The sequence below is a fragment of the Colossoma macropomum genome, unplaced genomic scaffold, assembly GCF_904425465.1.
Source record: "Colossoma macropomum unplaced genomic scaffold, Colossoma_macropomum, whole genome shotgun sequence".
NCBI classification, from domain to species: Eukaryota; Metazoa; Chordata; class Actinopteri; order Characiformes; family Serrasalmidae; genus Colossoma; species Colossoma macropomum.
Window position 1 is genome coordinate 18536046 of NW_023494802.1, and position 19205 is coordinate 18555250.

General features: G+C 40.1%; 1 protein-coding gene across 3 annotated transcripts in view; it reads right to left on the bottom strand.

The window, feature by feature from the left end:
* Window positions 1–10823: 10823 nt before the first annotated feature.
* The window catches only part of ndrg3b (ndrg family member 3b), a 122093-nt gene continuing 113711 nt past the window's right edge, over window positions 10824–19205 (bottom strand). The window contains exons 16-17 of one of the 3 annotated variants that reach the window (XM_036590956.1): window positions 14907–14945; window positions 10824–11393 (exon numbers count right to left, since the gene is read on the bottom strand). In XM_036590956.1, coding sequence (XP_036446849.1) covers window positions 11218–11393; window positions 14907–14945 — 215 coding nt within the window. In that variant the 3' untranslated portion in view covers window positions 10824–11217. The remainder of the gene's footprint in view (window positions 11394–14906; window positions 14946–19205) is intronic. The other 2 variants (XM_036590958.1, XM_036590957.1) reach the window with 2 other exon arrangements.

Here is a 19205-nt window from a genome sequence, read left to right on the forward strand (position 1 = left end):
GCAGATTAGGGTGTGAGTGAGTGTGTGTATATATGTATATATATATATATATATATATATATATATATATATATATATGTATATATTAGGGGTGTGGGAAAAAAATCGATTCTTAGACTCATTGCGATGCGGACATAAACAATTCTGAATCAATTAACAAATGTCAAAAATCGATTTTCTAAATACTTTAATTTATAACGTAATGTTGACGGAACGCAAAAGGCGGAACTTGGAAGTGGGGAAGTGCAGCGCCCGGACAGTCTGTGGCGGCACATAACAAAAACACAACTGGATGAGTGAGAAATCCGACCGGCTCCCTCTGCATTAAAGCCAGGTCAGGTCAGGAGTCACAACACAAATGATCAGAAGAGCCATTCTGTCCTTTCTACAAAAATCAAACCACCTTGGCAGCCACAACATTTAATGTCCAGTATGTCTCAGTGTGTGATAATGTCCAGTATAGACTAAACAGTTTAAACGAGAGCGCAGATTTACTTTGCTCTGCTTTGAGCTTTAGCTGCTTTCCTCCCCTTTCCCTCAGGAAACTTTTCTTCAAAACTAGAGCAGCTTACTGTAAAACGTCTCTCAATGTTCGACTGTTTTATGAGGCTGAAGTCGCCTCTCATTCTCCAGCTTCCTGTTCGAATTTCCCCGTTCCACCTTAAATTCTGCCTGAGGTGCCGAATGTAGCTGCTGCACCATTTGGAACGGGAGAATTCGAAAGGGAAGCGACTTCATCTTCGCAACTGTTTAGTGTTTGACAGTCTCTCATTGCAGATTTAACCTACCAGGAAACCAACTGCGCTGCTTATAAATGCGAATAACGCATCGCTGCTATGTGACCTGCAGTCTGCACGGCGGTTCTCAGTCGTTGCGAAACAGGGCTTTCGCGCTATGTTGCACACGACCCGTCTCAAAGACACTTTACTGACACCGTGATTCCCCTGCCTCACTCTCTACAACGAGACCAAAATTAAAGTTATGAAATCACTAAAGAAAACGAGAAGGACGGCTGTAACGTGCTGCATGGACGTCCACTGACACTGGATCTTATTTCACCGTAACTGCGCATTTTATCGCAGATGAGTAGCAGCAGCGTCTCATGTGCTCCAAACAAGCGCAGTGAATGAGAGCCTTCCAGTTCACTCGCCGCATCACTTCCATTTGATTTATTACTAAGAGATACTGGAAGTAAATTCATTATGGATCATTACAGATACTTTGGTTTAAAAGTACCAAGTCATTTCAAATAACAACACTGAGTCACTTTGTCACTTTAAAATGTATATTGTCTCCATATTCTGTGTATATTTTGTGTATATTTGATATGTCAGTTTTTCTTGTATTTTTCTTTTTACTTATTTACTTTCTGTAGAGTGATTATCTGAGCCTCACCACAAGCATTTCAATGCATAAATGTCCTGACATGTTGTGCAAATGACAAATAAACTTGAAACTCGAACTCACACAGTGAGAAAATAGAAATGCTGTATAGAAAAAAAAAGATGCATCGATAATCGTTTTATAACTGTATCGCAGCCTCTGAATCGTAATCAAATCGAATCATGAGGTGCCTAGAGATTCCCACCCCTAATATATATATACACACACACCGATCAGGCATAACATGATGACCACCTCCTTGTTTCTACACTCATTGTCCATTTTATCAGCTCCACTTACTATATAGGTGCACTTTGTAGTTCTACAGTTACAGACTGTAGTCCATCTGTTTCTCTGATACTTTGTTAGCCCCCTTTTACCCTGTTCTTCAATGGTCAGGACCCCCATGGACCCTCACAGAGCAGGTACTATTTGGGTGGTGGATCATTCTCAGCACTGGAGTAACACTGACGTGGTGGTGGTGTATTAGTGTGTGTTGTGCTGGTCTGAGTGGATCAGACACAGCAGTGCTGCTGGAGTTTTTAAATACCTCAGTGTCGCTGCTGGACTAAGAATAGTCCACCAACCAAAAATATCCAGCCAACAGCGTCCTGTGGGCAGCATCCTGTGACCACTGATGAAGGACCAGAGGATGACCAACACAAACTGTGCAGCAGCAGATGAGCTATTGTCTCTGACTTTACATCTACAAGGTGGACTGACAAGGTAGGAGTGTCTAATAGAGTGGACAGTGAGTGGACACAGTGTTTAAAAACTCCAGCAGCACTGCTGTATCTGATCCACTCAGACCAGCACAACACTAACACACCACCACCACGTCAGTGTTACTGCAGTGCTGAGAATGACCCACCACCCAAATAGTACCTGCTCTGTGAGGGTCCATGGGGGTCCTGACCACTGAAGAACAGGGTAAAAGGGGGCTAACAAAGTATCAGAGAAACAGATGGACTACAGTCTGTAACTGTAGAACTACAAAGTGCACCTATATAGTAAGTGGAGCTGATAAAATGGACAATGAGCGTAGAAACAAAGTTGAGACACTGTAAAATGTAAATAAAAACAGAATGCAATGATTTGCGAATCTCATAGACCCATATTTTATTCACAACAGAACATAGAACACATATCAGATGTTGAAAGTGAGACATTTTACCATTTCATGAAAAACATTAACTCATTTAGAACTTGACGGCAGCAACACATCTCAAAAAAGTTGGGACAGGGGCAACAAAAGGCTGGAAAAAGTAAGTGGTACTAATTAAAAACAGCTAGAGGAACAATTTGCAACTAACTCACATGACTGAGTATAAAAAGAGCCTCTTAGAGAGGCAGAGTGTCTCAGAAGCGAAGTTGGGCAGAGGTTCAATCTGAAAAAACTTTCAACTTCTCTTTCAAGATTTTTTTTTCATGAAATGATAAAATGTCTCACTTCTCACTTTCAACATTTGTGTTCTACGGTGAATAAAATATGACTCTGAGATTCAAATCATTGCATTCTGTTTTTATTTACATTTTACACAGCATCCCAACTTTTTCGGAACTGGGGTAAATGGGGTAAACGGGCCTGTAAGAGGGACCAACAGCAATTTAAAATATACATTATCATCATGCGAATGAATCACTGCTGACTCACTGAGAAATCTGAAAAAATAATAATGAATTATGGAGTAGTCATGTAGTCATAACAGCCATGTCAATTCTTAATATTCATATCTGAATAATAAGGCTGCAGATTAAAGGGTTAAACATACAGGAGTTTAAGGAGTTGCCTCCTGCCTCCACTACTGATTCACCGAGAAAGTACGTCTTCACCAGAGAGTTTCATCACACTTTCACTCGTTTTTGCAGCACGGTGGAAATACCGGTCAGCATGCGTAGAAACACCTTGATGAGTCAACTTCTTCGAAACAAACGAATCCCCAAATAGCACAATGTTATTTATAACCATAATAATAATACGATTGCACCATTTTAGTGAAAAAAATAACTGATCTGCATATTAACAGGCAGATATATGACAGATAATATATGGACCGAAGGTTAAAACATAAATAAACATAAATAAAAATAAACTACAATAACAATTCAAATGGCTGGAGAGCAGAAGTTGTGAATTTGGTGGGAGGGATATCTGCAGAATCAGGTCTGTGATTGGAAAATGTACGATAAAGTCAGTGGCACCAACCATTAACACGAAGAATACACCCCACTGGAATGTCAGTATGCTCATCATCAATGCCGGTAACATGGCTCGTCTTCAAATACAGGCCTTCATGAAGAACAGAGCAACTGAGGGTGATGAACTTTACTTCTAGGTCACAAAAGTGGTCCAAATTTATGCTGTTTATGCTGCATCACCGAGTCAGAAAACCTCATCAGATGGAAAGATGATGCAAGATAGGCAAGAACAACTGATGACTGCCTCGTTTTGTGTCCTGTGCTCGGTGGAAAATGGACTCAGTGTTCTAACAGCTCTTATCACTGATGCTCCTTCAGCACTGCGAGTGTATGCGTGTGCTAAGTAGTTCTAGAACTTACGTTAGCGATTCTATAAATAGCACCATCTCAAGTATGTCACCTGCGGCCAGACACACAAAGAGAAGAGCAACAGCTCGAGGCTGGTCGGTGCGGTCGGAAAGTCGAGTTTGGTCGGAAAATTTCAACCGAGAAGCTGCGGAAGCCTCTGCTGATCAAAATATGAATCCCAGATCTGAACCTGATCGACTTCAAACTGCTTAATGGTGATCCTCATCTGAACCCAGCCAGACAAAGAGAGAATAGGCTGTAAAGACAGCAGTGCCTGTGTGGGTTTTAGGTCTTTGAAGGCTTTTTTCCCTGCACAAGTACAAAGAAGAGAAACCATGCAAAGAGCAAAACCAGCAGCAGTCAAGCCAACACCATTCATACTGATCGCGAACGCTTTGACTGCAGGTGAATCCCCACGACTTTCAGTCCTTTACACGTTCATTCTTTTCATTTGGTGTGTACAGGCTGTGGATGCATTTGAGTCCTCTGTGTCAAACAGCAATGATTTTTGTGTAGTGTTGGTGATACTGCATGGCGAAAAATACAACATTACATTTTAGGGCCACTGTTAAATATAAGAACAGTAAACTTTGAGAAAAAAGGCGTACTATTACGACAAAAAAGTTGTAATATTTCGAGAAAAAAAGTCGTAATATTTTGAGAATAAAGTCGTAATATGTCGAGGAAAAAAGTCGTAATATTTAGAGAATAAAGTCGTAATATTTTGAGAATAAAGTCGTAATATTTTGAGAATAAAGTCGTAATATTTCGAGGAAAAAAGTCGTAATATTTAGAGAATAAAGTCGTAATATTTCGAGGAAAAAAGTCGTAATATTTAGAGAATAAAGTCGTAATATTTTGAGAATAAAGTTGTAATATTTTGAGGAAAAAAGTCGTAATATTTTGAGAATAAAGTCGTAATATTTTGAGGAAAAAAGTCGTAATATTTATAATATATAAAATATTTAAAGTGGGCTAACTGTAGGGGGCTGCCATAACGCGTTGGGGTCTCGGTTGCTGTACTGGTGCCGGAGCTCCACTCACTCCTGTCTCTCTGTGGATCATTTTGATCATCATTCTCACTGTCATCACTTCATGCCCTCTTTGAATGGGGGGAGATGAAGCCCTGATAACCGTGTAGACGACCCTGCCTGAGATTCTCCTTCAACAACACAGACAGACAGTTTCCTCCGAGTCCGTCTGGCTCTTTATTCTAGATAAACACAGTTTCCTGCTCAGCCGTTTCAGCCGGTTCTTATACTAATAACAGGCTGGTGCTGATGTGCAGGAGAGACAGGGAGACTGAGTGTTTCTTTATGGGTGAATCGATATGAAAGAAACTCCACCAACTCACCGCCCCTCATTTAACACGAGGAGGTGCTGCCTTCACTTCGCAAAGCCACAATATTGTGACCTTTACTGGTGTTAATGCCACTTTAATGTCGTAATTCTACGACTTTATTCTCAAAGTCTACTATTTTTATTTTTAGTAACTGTGGCCCTAAAATGCCGTCGTATCTTTGCGATACTTTATGAGTATCATATTTAGTTTACCTTGAAAACAGCAGTGCAATGACTTAATATGACTGAAATCAACCACCTACTTGTTTCTACACTCTCAAGAGGGCAGTTCCCCTCCTGTCTCTGGGGTGGTACCCCCAAGGGTTCATCTCAGTACCTTTAGTCAGGGAACATAACTGAACCATAATCCACTGAAATGATATGTTCTAAGCTGTACTGACTCCACACACCCCGTCTCGCCTCCAGGCTTTTATTTTACTGTTCTGTTTTAAATCATTCGGTTATGAAAAGGTACAAATACGAACTTTTCACCTGGAAAAACTTATTTAAGGTTCACAATCAGACCTTAAAACCACTGCTGGAGCTTTGAGGGCACATTTACACTGTTTGTACCTTGATGAAGGAAAAATGTATCTACATAGAACCTTTACTTCTAACAGTGTATGCAGTTCATGCTGTCAATAAACATAAGGGCCTCAGGGAAATTCAGGAATTCTAAGTATGTGCCTTTATTGTCATTATCCACTTTACACAGCACAACGAAATTCTTTACATATTATTGCTGTCCAAAGAAAAACAAGCATCTCCAAAATAGTACTTTTACAGGAGAGGGCAAAAACCTTCTTTGCTTTCAATGTAAGTCAATGGAAAGAGGTTTTATTCTAAGCAAATTTGGAGCATTTCTATTGGTCCAAACATCATGAAATTTTGACACAAAGTAAAGGACAGCTGCTAAGATCAAAGGATGCAGAAAAGTAAAAATCACAAAAGATGGAGATACATGTTTTTCATTGGACGGCGACGATATACAGTGGTGCTTGAAAGGTTGTGAACCCTTTCTGCATAAATTTGACCTAAAACTTCATCAGATTTTCTAAAAAAAACTTCATCTGAAGTCCTAAAAGTAGATAAAGAGAATAAAATTAAACGAAAAGACAAAAGTATCTGACTTGGTCATTTATTTATTGAGGAAAATGATCCAATATTTCATATCTGTGAGTGGCAAAAGTACCTCAACCTTTGTTTTCAATATCGGGTGTGCAGCAGTAACTGCAACTAAACGTTTCTGGTGACTCTTGATTAGTTAGAAAGATCTAACAGACAGAACTGTAGATTACTTAGAAAGCTGGGGTCAGAGAACAGGGTCAGCCATGATACAGCACCCTGAAAGCGTCTCAAGAACCAAAGAGTTCTGAACCCACAGTTGCCTCTAACTTAGCAACCACTGTCCCAATTTTTTTTTTCAGGAGATACACATCTGTAATTTTTAGTTCATCTTTATTTAATATAATCACCGTCCCTCTTTTTGAAGTATTTAAACGCTGCAAGAATTGTAGTAAAACTCTTATTCCATTGTAACGTTTTGTACGGAAAGAAAAGGGTTTAATTCTTACAAACCCAACAGAAAATTATCCAATCCAATAACCATCTAGGTAGATACAGCCAAATGAGCTCTCTTATTGGTTATGACTTCAGAGGGTGGACAGAACTGCTAAGGCATCCGTTCGACCACCAACATAATTTGGATGTAAAAATGAACTCACCAAATTTTGCCCCTTCCAATGGGTGGGACCCCAAAAAAAAAAAGGAAAAAATTTTTGGTGCATTATGAAATGAAAAATACGACAAAAGAGCCCCCGACATGATGAGCAGCTGAAATCCTATATCAAACAAGAACAGAAGGCTCCCGAGTGGCACAACCGTCTAAGCGTTGGCCCTGTCATCAGGAGATCGCGAGTTCGATCCCTGGTGATGTTACAGCCGTCCGTAGCCGGGAGTCCGAGAGAGCACAATTGGCCTCGCTCTCTCTGGGTGGGTAGGATGTTAGCTGACGTAACAGATCTGGCGGTTGGCGCTTTCCTCCGAGCGCGTTCAGCTGTCCAGTGACGTTGCGTGAGCGGCAGTTCGAAAAGAAGCGGTGGCGCTTCACAGGTCTCGGAGGAAGCCTGTGTTAGCCTTCACCCTCCTAGCGTTGATAGCATTGTGTGACTGGGGGAGTCCTAACTAGCGGGTGGAATTGGAGACGACTAAATTGGGGAGAAAATTGGGTAAAAATTAAAAAGTAAATAATAATAATAAAAAAAAACAAGAACAGAAAACATTTCACTTTCAAAACTCCAGCAGTGTCTCCTCAGTTCCCAAACACTTACAGTGTGTTGTCAAAGGAAGAGGTGATGAAACACAGTGGTAAACAGACCCCGTCCCAACTTTTTTGGAACATGCTGCTGGCATCAAATTCAAAATAGGCATATATTTTTCAAAAAACAATAAAATTTCTCAGTTTCAACATTTCATATGTTGTCTTTGTAGTATTTTTCTTTAAAACTATGGTTTACATGATTTGCACATCATTGCTTTTTTTTTTATTCACATTCTGCACAGCATCAACGTTTTTGGAAATGGAGTTGTATTTATTATTTATTTTTTTACAATACATGCAGTTGTTCAGTGTTCTTGAGATACTGATGATACCCACGATACACTCTGAACAGCATATCGTTACATAATTTATCACAATAATAGCAAATCGTATCGGCCACCCAGTTATTTTCACACGAAACACCACGATGACAACAGGCTTATGTACAACCGCTAACTTTATTTAGTTATTAGTACAAATTGATATACTGAGCAGACAGCAGTAGTACAGTGCCCTCTATATGCTTGGAGGACAAAGCATGATGCATCATCACCACAAGCTCAATCAAGGCAGCAGTACAATCATAGATCAACAGTGAACACCCACCCAGGAAAACAACGATAATATTCATCTGGATAATAATAATAATAGAATTCATAAAGCTACAAAATCTAATAGAGGAAGTAATCGATACAGTTTGAGTATATTGGAATAGCTACCCACTGTACAGGAGGGATGGAGCAAGTCAAAACCAAACCCCTTCTTCAACTTATCCTTGTGTTAATGTGGGAGGTGTGTGCGTATACTTGCAGGGGGTGGGGGGTGGGGGGGGTAAGTGGGTGGGCTTCATAGTATTAAATATTAAAACAACTTCTTCAGTGATGGACACTGCCTCCAAATAGTGTACAAGTTTATCATCTACAGTCAGTTTTGGCGATTTTTTTTCCCGCCAGCTCGTATTTTCTAAATGTGTTTCAGTCAGAAAACAGAATATCTTATTTAAAAGGCGTTTTGCGTCAGGTCTGTGTGTCACAATGTAAAATCTATTCATGCTCCGCCCACAAATAGTGTTTTCATAGCAACTAGATTGGAAAAGCTGACAAAAAGCCCTTTCAATCTGTTGAGATATTGTAGCGCCCATGTCGTGTTTTTGTATATCGCTGTCGTCGGAAGAAAACCTCGTATCTCCAAAATGGTAACTTTACAGGAGAACGAAAAAACCTACTTTAGTTTTAATGTAAGTCAATGGAACCAGAGTTGGAAAGATGTCATTTTGGGCCGTTTCTTGTGCTCCATTCATCATGAAATTTTCACCCAACGTAAAGAACAACAGGTACTTTCAAGTTATGTCAAAACCTGAAAAATGTCAAAAATGGAGATACAAGGTTTTCAGTAAATAGGGCTCTTTTTTGTTTTAGCTTAACGTTAACATGGTCCCAAATTCAGCATTTTCATTTCCAACACGTCTGGTTTCATTTAGCTACAACAACATAATAGAGCTCAGTATTTTTAGCATTTAAAACCAGAAAAAAAAAAAAAACACAATTTATCACTGTGAGATTTTTGTCAAAGCTTGTCAAACAGCTGCTATGAAACAGTGCAGCTGTGGGTGGAGCATGGATAGGTCAACGGCCCAGTCACTGTATGCCAAGCTTAGTGGGTCACATAGAGTCATGACAGACTGAATAGGGGAAGAACAGGAGGTCTACAGTACCTGCAGAAACATCTAAACAAAAGCATATACACTCCCAATATATTACACTGAAAAGAGGGACATGCTTCTCAGTAGTTCTTGGTAATAAGGTACAGTCAAACAAGGCTGTTAACAACTATTCTGCAATTAATAGAACCAAAAGAAAGATATTTTTCACAAAGCACAACATATTAACAGGAGTCATAATAATGATAATAACGGAACCTCCCCGGTCACAAAAAAGAGTAACTGAACTGCACTGAGGACAGAACGAAAAGCAGAAGGAGGGAGACAAGTGTGCGAGTCCTCTATAGTGGGGGAGCGAGAGGAAGACCTTGGAGAGGGACATATCGTACCTCTCTCACTAACGAGTGCCTTCTGAATCTACTCAAGACACCAGCCTTCATCTAAATATGTACATTTCGAGAGGAGATGGAGACTCAAAAATATTTCCTTTTTTTTTTTTAAAGAAAGGACAAACAGTATCTAGACGAAAACCTAGCTGAATAGCAAAACCGAAGAGGATTTAAGGGGAAAAAAACAAAGACAAAGCATAAGTAGGAGTGAACAAAGAGAAAGGTTCGACTATACGGTAGAATATGACTGCATTTCAATAGTTTAAACACATCTTGAGTACAAACAGTCACACTTTGCATCCCTTCGTAACACCAGAACTCACTGGTTTCAGAATGAAAGGGGAATTCCACTTTTTTTTTTTCAAAAACTCGCTTGCTTGTTGAACAGTAAATAAAGTTATTCAGATTGTTTTGCAGAAAGATTGAGAAATTTAATGACCAAAAAAAAAAAAAACAACTTTTTATTAATATCTATAATCTAGGATGGTGTTTTAAGGCCACTGTTAATAAAAATAAAAGTAGTAGACTTTGAGAATAAGGTTGTACGGTATGATATTTCGAGAAAAACAGTCATACTATTCCAAGAAAAAAAGGCAGCACCTCCTCGTGTTAAATGAGGGGCGGTGAGTTGGTGGAGTTCTACTTTCATATCGATTCACCCATAAAGAAACACTCAGCCTCCCTGTCTCTCCTGCACATCAGCACCAGCCTGTTATTGGTATAAGAACCGGCTGAAACGGCTGAGCAGGAAACTGTTTATCTAGAATAAAGAGCCAGACGGACTCGGAGGAAACTGTCTGTCTGTGTTGTTGAAGGAGAATCTCAGGCAGGGTCGTCTACACGGCTATCGGGGGCTACATCTCCCCCCATTCAAAGAGGGCATGAAGTTTCACAGACAGTGAGAATGATTATCAAAATGATCCACTGAGAGACAGGAGTGAGTGGAGCTCCGGCACCAGTACAGCAACCGAGACCCTTGAAATTTTTCTTGAAATATTATGACTTTATTCTTGCAATATTACAACTTTTTTTCAAAAAATATTAAGAGTTTTTTTCTTGAAATAAAGATTTTTTTTCTCAAAATATTATGGCTTTATTCTTGAAATATTACGGCTTTATTCTTGAAATATTACAACTTTATTCTCAAAGCCTACTATTTTTATTTTTATTAACAGTGGCCCTAAAGCGCCATCTTAATAATCTGCAATGCTGAGGGTGCTTAAAATTGTGGTGGTAAATTACATGAACGCAGTGTAAAAGCTTTCTTTGAGCCCTATTTTTCCCTACAGTGCACTTTGCTTCAAGACACATGTACTGTTAATGATTTCTGGGATAATGAACAAAATCTCTGCACTGTGTACTCTGTGAGCCATGGTTCCCATCACCACCACTGGAAAGAAACGTGAGTATTTTTCTCTAATTTTTCTTTTCAAACATTCTGTGTGACTTTGTTTACATCTGATGAAGTGAATTCAACTGACATTTTGGGGAAGAAAAAAAAAAAATCAGTGCAACTCCCCTTTGAGAGAGAGAGAACGAGACAGACAGAGAGAGAGAGAGAGCAAGAGAGACAAGGTTTAGCAGGACACCTCCATGGTTTGTGGTCTGGCCTGGTTGTCGTGTCCTGGGCCGGCAGTCGCGCCCTCCGGCTGGGAGCTGGTGTGAGTGCGGCTACGCACCCCGTCCACCGAGCTTACGCTGGACGCCGAGTGGGTACGAGAGCGTGCCAAACGGGTCATGCTGGCAGTGGGCACTGGATGGACAGAGAAGAGGGTGGGGAGATGGAAGGGAAAAGATGAAAGAAGCATGAGTCGATGTCCTTCAGAATATAAAGCATAGCATTCAGAACTGAACTACTGTATGGGGTTGGAGGTGGATCTGAAGAGTGGGGGAATACAGTCGTGTGGGAAAGGGTGTCACAAACACTTGGTACTGAGTTTGTGCCATTCCATTCCTGATACATGGTGCTCTAAGTAGCAGGGAGAATAATGAGCTTTCTTCACAAAAAGATGAAGATACCAGTTTGGCAGCACTGAAGGAGACCATACTAGGGCTGCAACTTAGGATTACTCTGATAACTGATGAACCTACTGACTAGTTTCTGATTAAATCTAGCTATTATGCTTCTTTGGTTGCTCTCCTTTAGCAGCTGCCTCCCTCCTTCAAAGATTTCTTCTTTTATGATGCAATGATCAATACGCATACAATCACCATATGCGATACCCCTGCAAGAAACAGGGTGGGGGTGATGTGGAGGTTTGCGACATACATTTAACACTTTTAACTGCTGTTTAATGGCTCGATATCAAAAAAGGAACAGGTCTACGTCTTGAGATTAACTTGGATAAATGCTGGTTAGGCTACTGAACACGGTATATGATTGGATATAACATTTAAACGGCACAAATTAGGCAAAACACAGGCTTCCTTTTTGTAATACAAGCCAAGAATTACCAATGAACAATTACCGAAATTATATATTTTAAATATATCGCTGCTGTCGGAAGAAAACCTCGTATCTCCATTTTTCGTTTTTTCAGTTTTGGACATAATGAAAAAAGTACCTGTTGTCCTTTACATTGTGTACATTTCATGAAAAATGAAGAAACTTCCCAAAAACGACTTGGAAAAATGTCTGGTTCCATTGACTTACATTAAAAGTAAAGTAGGTTTTTTCCTTCTCCTGTAAAGTTAACATTTTGGAGATACGAGGTTTTCTTCCAACAACAGTAATATGCATACACATATACACTCACCAAGCACTTTATTAGGAACACCTACTCATTCATGCCATTATCTAATCAGCCAATCACATTGCAGCAGTGCACATATGCACATATGGGCCAGCAGCTTCAGTTAACGTTCACATCCATCATCAGACTGGGAAAAACGTGATCTCAGTGATTTCGACTGTTGAATGTTGGAGCCAGACGGGCTGGCTCATGGGTTTCTGAAGATCTTCTGAGATTTTCACGCACACCAGTCTGTAGAGTTAACTCAGAATGGTGCAATAAAGAAAAAACATCCAGTGACCCGCAGTTCTACACCCAGATACTGTTTGTTGATGAGGGAGGTCGACTGAAAATGGCCAGACTGGTTTGAACTGACAGAAAGGCTACAGTCACTGAGATAACCACTTTGTACAACTGCGGCAAACAGAAAAGCATCTCAGAACGCAGATTTCTGCTGAGAAATACAGAAGTGGGGTCAGAATTTGGCACCAACAGCATGAATCCAGGGACCCAACCTGCATTGTGTCAACAGTCCCGGCTGGTGGAGGTGGTGTAATGCTGTGGAGAAGGTTTTCTCGGCACACTTTGGGTCCGTTAATACCAATCAGTATTGTTGCTGACCATGTCCATCATGGCCACAATTTACCAGCTTCTAATGGTGGCTTTCAGCATGATAATGCACCATATCACAAAGCAGAAGTCGTCTCAAACTGGTTTCGTGAACCTGACAATGACTCAGTGACAATGACCTTTTCAGTGGCCTTCCCAGTGACCAGATCTGAATCCAACAGAGCATGTGGGATGTGGCAGAATGAAGGCCTCAGGACACTTCTTGCGGAGACGACGTTCGCCTGGCTTCAGCGAACAATTTGACGTAATTGTGGAGAAAACAAACAACCGCAGACGTCGCGCAGAGGCTTCGTTCACTGTGTCGTGCACATGGCAGCTGGGCGAACTCCGTAAATGAAAACAAAATGCAACAAAGCCTGTGATTGGTCAGTAAAAAAGAGGCGTGCCATAAAACAAAGATGGACAGCTTTGAGGAGCTTCGATTCGGAAGAAGTACGATGAGCACTTTGGCAATATTTCACTGTTAAAAAAACAGTCTATTATCCTGTATTATCCGCTAACTAGTAATAAGCACCAAAACACACAAGTTATTTTATATTTAGGTTTCTCGTTCCACCTTAAATGATGTCAGTATTCAGGAATTGCATGTCGCCATTGTGAAAACTGTGACAGAATCGGTTTCCACTAGTCATGGAACTTATTATAAAATGTCACAGCATCACCTGCATTAGTGGAGCATCCGTAACAGGCAAAACGAAACTGCAGAAAGAATGCAAGCTTGTAAGCTCATGGAGGCGTTTTCGGCTTGCAGTCACCCTCCAAACTGAGTTTCGCAAGAAGTATGCTGAGGCCCAGTGCACCTGAAAAATCTGAAGGAACTGCACAATGCAATCAAGCCAACATGGGTCAGAATCACAAACATCTTGTGGAATCCATGCCACAAAGAACTGAGGCTGTTTTGAGAGCAAAGGGAATCACTACCCAATAAAAGTATGGTGTTCCTAATAAAGTGCTTGGTGAGTGAACACATATATATCCCTGTTGTCGGAAGAAAACCTCGTATCTCCATTTTTGCCGTTTTCCAGTTTTTGACATAATTTGAAAATACCTGCGGCCCTTTACATTGTATGTAAATTTCATGATGAACAGACTAAAAGAAATGACCCTAAATGACTTGGAAAAAATGTCTGGTTCCACTGACTTCCATTAAAAGTAAAGTAGTAAAGTTTTTCCTTCTCCTGTAAAGTTACCATTTTGGAAATACAAGGTTTTCTTCCAACAACAGCAATATATATATATATATATATATATATATATATGTAAAAGTTTGAAGTGCCAACCACCACGGTCAGCAGACTATTTTCAGTTTTGCGGTCACTGCTGCAGCCCTAACTGCAATCTGATAGAACTGGTGTTATTTTCATACCTGACATAATCACTACAGTGATAAACCACATGTTTTAAACAGTGCTGCCACTATCTTGTCATTATTCTCCCAAAAAAGAAAAAAAACATCCCCAGATCAGGATCGAGTTTCAATTCATTTTTACTGCAGCTGAAAAAATGAATGTTCAGGAATCGCAACCCATGTAGAAATGCAGCATGCATTAATGCCAAATAATGCATCAGAAAGAAAGAAAGACAGAGAGAGCAAGAGAGAGAGCAAAATAAGTCATACCTGTGACAACCTTACCAGTGTGCTTGAATTCGCACCCTCTCAACGTTAAACATACAGCATATTGAGGTTATGACTGACCATACAATCATGCTTTTTACACCATGATGCAGAGACAGGGAGAAACAGAGGAAGGGGCTAAATGGTCCAAATTGTAAAGAGAGGGAGAGAGAGAGAGAGAGAGAGAGAGGAAGAGAGAGAGAAATGGACTGAATGGACAGACAGTAAGTGGACGAAACGGTGGAGATGGCGGTTTGGAAGTCTAAAGTGCTGTCTGAACTCCTGGTACCTGAGTCGCTGTTCAGGTGGCTGAGGAGCACATGGGGGACTGTTCACGTTTGACGGAGGGGTCAAAGAGGAAGAGGAGAGAGAGATGAGGGAAATGGAGAGATTACCAGTAAGACTTTCTAAAAGACTGAAGTCATATAGAGAAGAAACACAAGACAGATTAGCTGGAGGGTCAAGGGGAAAGTGTCGGGATGTCAGGGTGGAGGTCTCTGTCTAAAAAAGGGAACCGGCTCTGTCAACAGAAGCTATATTTGCACATTATTTTGCATACCAAAAACCCCAGCGTTAACCATAACCTTTTCTAGCACAAAGCCTAATTCTCACTTAACCATAGCCCTAACCACAGGATACTAACAACCATAATAGTCAAAATGAATCACTCAGGTTATTAACAGTGACTCACTATGATTTTTTCCCAAGTCAACAGCTTGCACAACTTTATATCAAAGTGTTTTAATGCTTTTCTTTGATAGTGCTGGGCGATATACTGTATGTACTGGTATGAGCGTCAATAAATAATACTGTTTTGTTGGTTTAGCAGTATAGACAAAAAGCAAACTCCTAAAAACTACAATGCATTTGCTGGGCGATTAAAAAACATAAAACTAAATAAATTGTCATTTTCCTTTCTAGCAATCCAACTGCTGTCAGGTTAATGCTTATAGTACCATGTAAGGGTCCCTTAGGGCAGGGGTCGGCTAAGAAGAGACATTTTGTCCTTTCAATAAAAATCAAACCACCTCGGGAGCCACATTTTATGTCCATTTCACCATCTTGGTTGTAAATATGTCTCAGTATGTGCTGATGTGCTAGTATAGGCTAAAAATATAAACGAAAACACAGACTCACTTTGCTTTAAGCTTTAGCTCAGCTATAGCTGCTTTTCTCGCATCTCCAGCAGGAAACTTTTCCAAAAAAAGTAGAACAGTTTCTTGTAAAATTTCTCTCAAAAATCGACTTTTTACGAGGCTGAAGTCGCTTCTCATTCGGCAGCTTCTTGTTTGAATTTTCCCGTTCCACCTTAAATGCTGCCTGAAACAATTTGAACGAGAAGTTGACTTCAGCTTCAGCTTTTTCGGTTTCTCACTGTAGATTAAACATTATCAGGAAACCAGCTGAGTGCTTATAAATGCAAATAAGACCAATCGCCTCCAAATTATTGATGTTCATCTTAAATCTTTCTCTTTGCCTTTTCGCTACTAGATCTGCGTTTCTGTGTGACCAGCAGTCTGAGCATCAACCTTCAGGGTTAAAGCGTGAATTAGCAGTTCTACATTAACTCCAGAGTTTAAGACTAATAATTGTTAAACTGTGTTGAACGATCAGCAGAGCTTTATTTTACTGTAAAGGAGGATTATTTTATTATTACCTACAAATCTAATTCTGCTGTGGAGCCGCAACAGGGCAGTAAAAGAGCTGCATTCGGCTCCAGGCGCACATGTTGCCGACCCCTGCCTTAGGGAGTGTTCTGATGATGACTTTTTGAACTCATGCTTAAAAAGAGGATACACTGCTTAGGGTGTGGGTTAACACATTTAGCTGAAACAGGTAAATACAAGACTGTAATTTGAGAGAATGTAAAAATCTGAGATGAGCGATAAACATTTAAAAACTAATATATGGCTGCTGTCGGATCAAAACCTTGTATCTCCATTTTTTGTTTTTCAGTTTTTGACAATTTGAAAACGCCTGTTGCTCTTCACACTGTGTGTAAATTTCATGATGAATGAAGGAAGAGAAATGGCCTGAAATTACTTGGAAAAAAGTCTGGTTCCATTGACTTACATTAAAAGTAGAGCATGATTTTTCCCTCTCCTGTAAAGTTACCATTTTGGATATACAAGGTTTTGTTCTGAGAGCAGCGATATATAATAACTAGAAAACACATTTTCACTTTTTCACAGCTCCTGGAGTTCAAAAGCAGCCAAAACTAGCTTTCCTTCTGTGTTGAAGACTAAAGAGAAGGCACCCTCAATATCAACTGGTCAGCTGTGGGTGGCGTATCGTTTTTTCATGGCCACACAGCACAAAAGTTGATAATTTTATATAAGCAAAGCGCACTGTGTAGGCTAGTTGGGATGCTTTTCAGTTGCGGGGCGCTTTGTCCCTTATACAACAATAAAAAGAAACATCTGAATGCCCCCAAGGTGTCATTTAAAGAGACTTAAACACATCAAAGCACTCCAGTCAAAACAAGCTATGTCAGGTTTGTAGGACATTCTTTTACCATCAATTAGCAGTACTTAGGAAGAACGGGTACATTAACCTTTAATACTTTTCATCCCACACTACTTACTAGGACCTGGCACAGTATGCATTCAGAAGGCACTCAAAGGTGTATTAATGAGGATGGTATTTATCAACAATCCATTACATAATTATTCCATAACCTCAGCTCTGCCCTGTTCTTCAAGGGTTTATTAAAGGGCATCAATCAACAGATAACCAACAAAGCAAATACTCCCCTGCAGAAAATACAGTTACTGATGTATATCAGTCTCTCTGTGTCTTATATGGTTGGCAAGTTCAGTTGTGGTTAAGCTGTGCTCTGTCACTTTAGGCGGTCCCACATTATACAGTCTAAACAGAAGGAAAATGACTAATGCTCTTCTCTGTTTACACCCTGGAAATCACCAGATGGAGACCCCACCAGACACCCCACCACAAAGACCTGAACTCACAATTAACCTGTCAGGACTGTTAACATCGTGACTAATAATTACTCACGAGAAACTTTTTTTAAACAACAAATGAATATCACCACAAATGTTTACATTAGATTTAAAGGTCCCATATCGTACACATTTATTTACTTTTATTTATTTAACTTTTGTCCCTAACGTTCACTTTTGACATTTGTGTAGGTTTATGTACCAAAAAATGGGACAATTAATTCGTACATGAACATTTTCCAACCTCTCTTTATCCCTTAGATTTAAACAGGCTGTTAGTGTTGCTGTGTCTTTAAGGCCGACATATGTAAATCAGCTATTTAGATTGGTTCTGTACTGTGCCTCACTTGAAAAGCAACCCAGTCTGAAACACTCCAAATAACTTCAGCATGAATGGGAGGGGCTAAATAGGTGAATTTATCTAAGGCTACGTTCACACAGCAGGTAAAAGTGGCCCAAATCTGATTTTCTCACCAAATCCGATTTTTTTGTTTGGCTGTTCTAAACTGACCCACATGCGTAAGAGAACAATGCTTCACGGCTCATCCAACGGTAAACAGTCACGACTGCCAACGAACGCCAGTCGCTCCCGGAGGATCAGCTTCATCTTCACCAGCATCACAGGAGCCATCATGAAGCTTCACTGACTGACAGCTGGGCTCATCACCCAGAATGTGTTGGAGCCGTAAAAAGGGCGCGGTCACTTCTTTGGTTCGCGGCCTTGGATTCTTTAAACTTTGCTTTCAGACTTTTAACTGTTCTTTGACGCTGCAGCCTCGTTCTCCTGCGGCCGCGTTCTGACCTTTCTTTCGAAATCTCTTCAAACACCAGATGTTTCTGGTACAGAAACATCAGCCTAATTGTTTGAGTCTCAGTAGCACGAAATGATGACGAATGTCAGCTAGATTGACGTAAACAAGGCATGAATTCCGATCTGGCTGTTCAGACTGAGTCGCACTGCTGCAAATCATTAAAAATAGCTTATATTAAAAAGGCCCATATGCTACCTTTATCTTGTGTGTTTTTTTTAAATAATATATTTTTTAAATAATATATATGAAAGCGTCTCAAATCAGAAACGGAAACGTCAGATTTAATGTGTTTTTGCTGTTGATACTGACACTCAGACACACATCTGTGTCACATATGAGGAAAAAGATCAGATTTGGGCCACTTTTACCTGCTGTGTGAACAAAGCCTAAATGAGCTGGTTGTCATGACACCACAAAAACAATGAACTCCAAACGAGACACTTTGGCAGCTTACTTTACAAATATCAACTGCCTGGACTAAGGAGCGAATGGTATGTTCTGAACGTCCGACAGTGTGTACATACTTGGGATGTGCACAAGTACTCAAGCACTCTGTAAACTGTTTGAGGCGCCAGTATCCAAATACTGAATCACTATCTAGGTACTCTTTATGATTCATCACAGGAACACTGTGAAATTACACAGATTAACCAAACGATAATTGTATATTTTAACAGGTACAGTTTTACTATTTGTGAGTTTGTATATGACACTGTGCTGCTCTGAAACATGAGCGCCTGAATGACTGCGTTTCCACTGACGTCATGATCATCGTTAAAGACATGACTGAGACGGCAGATGTAGCACAGATTTTCT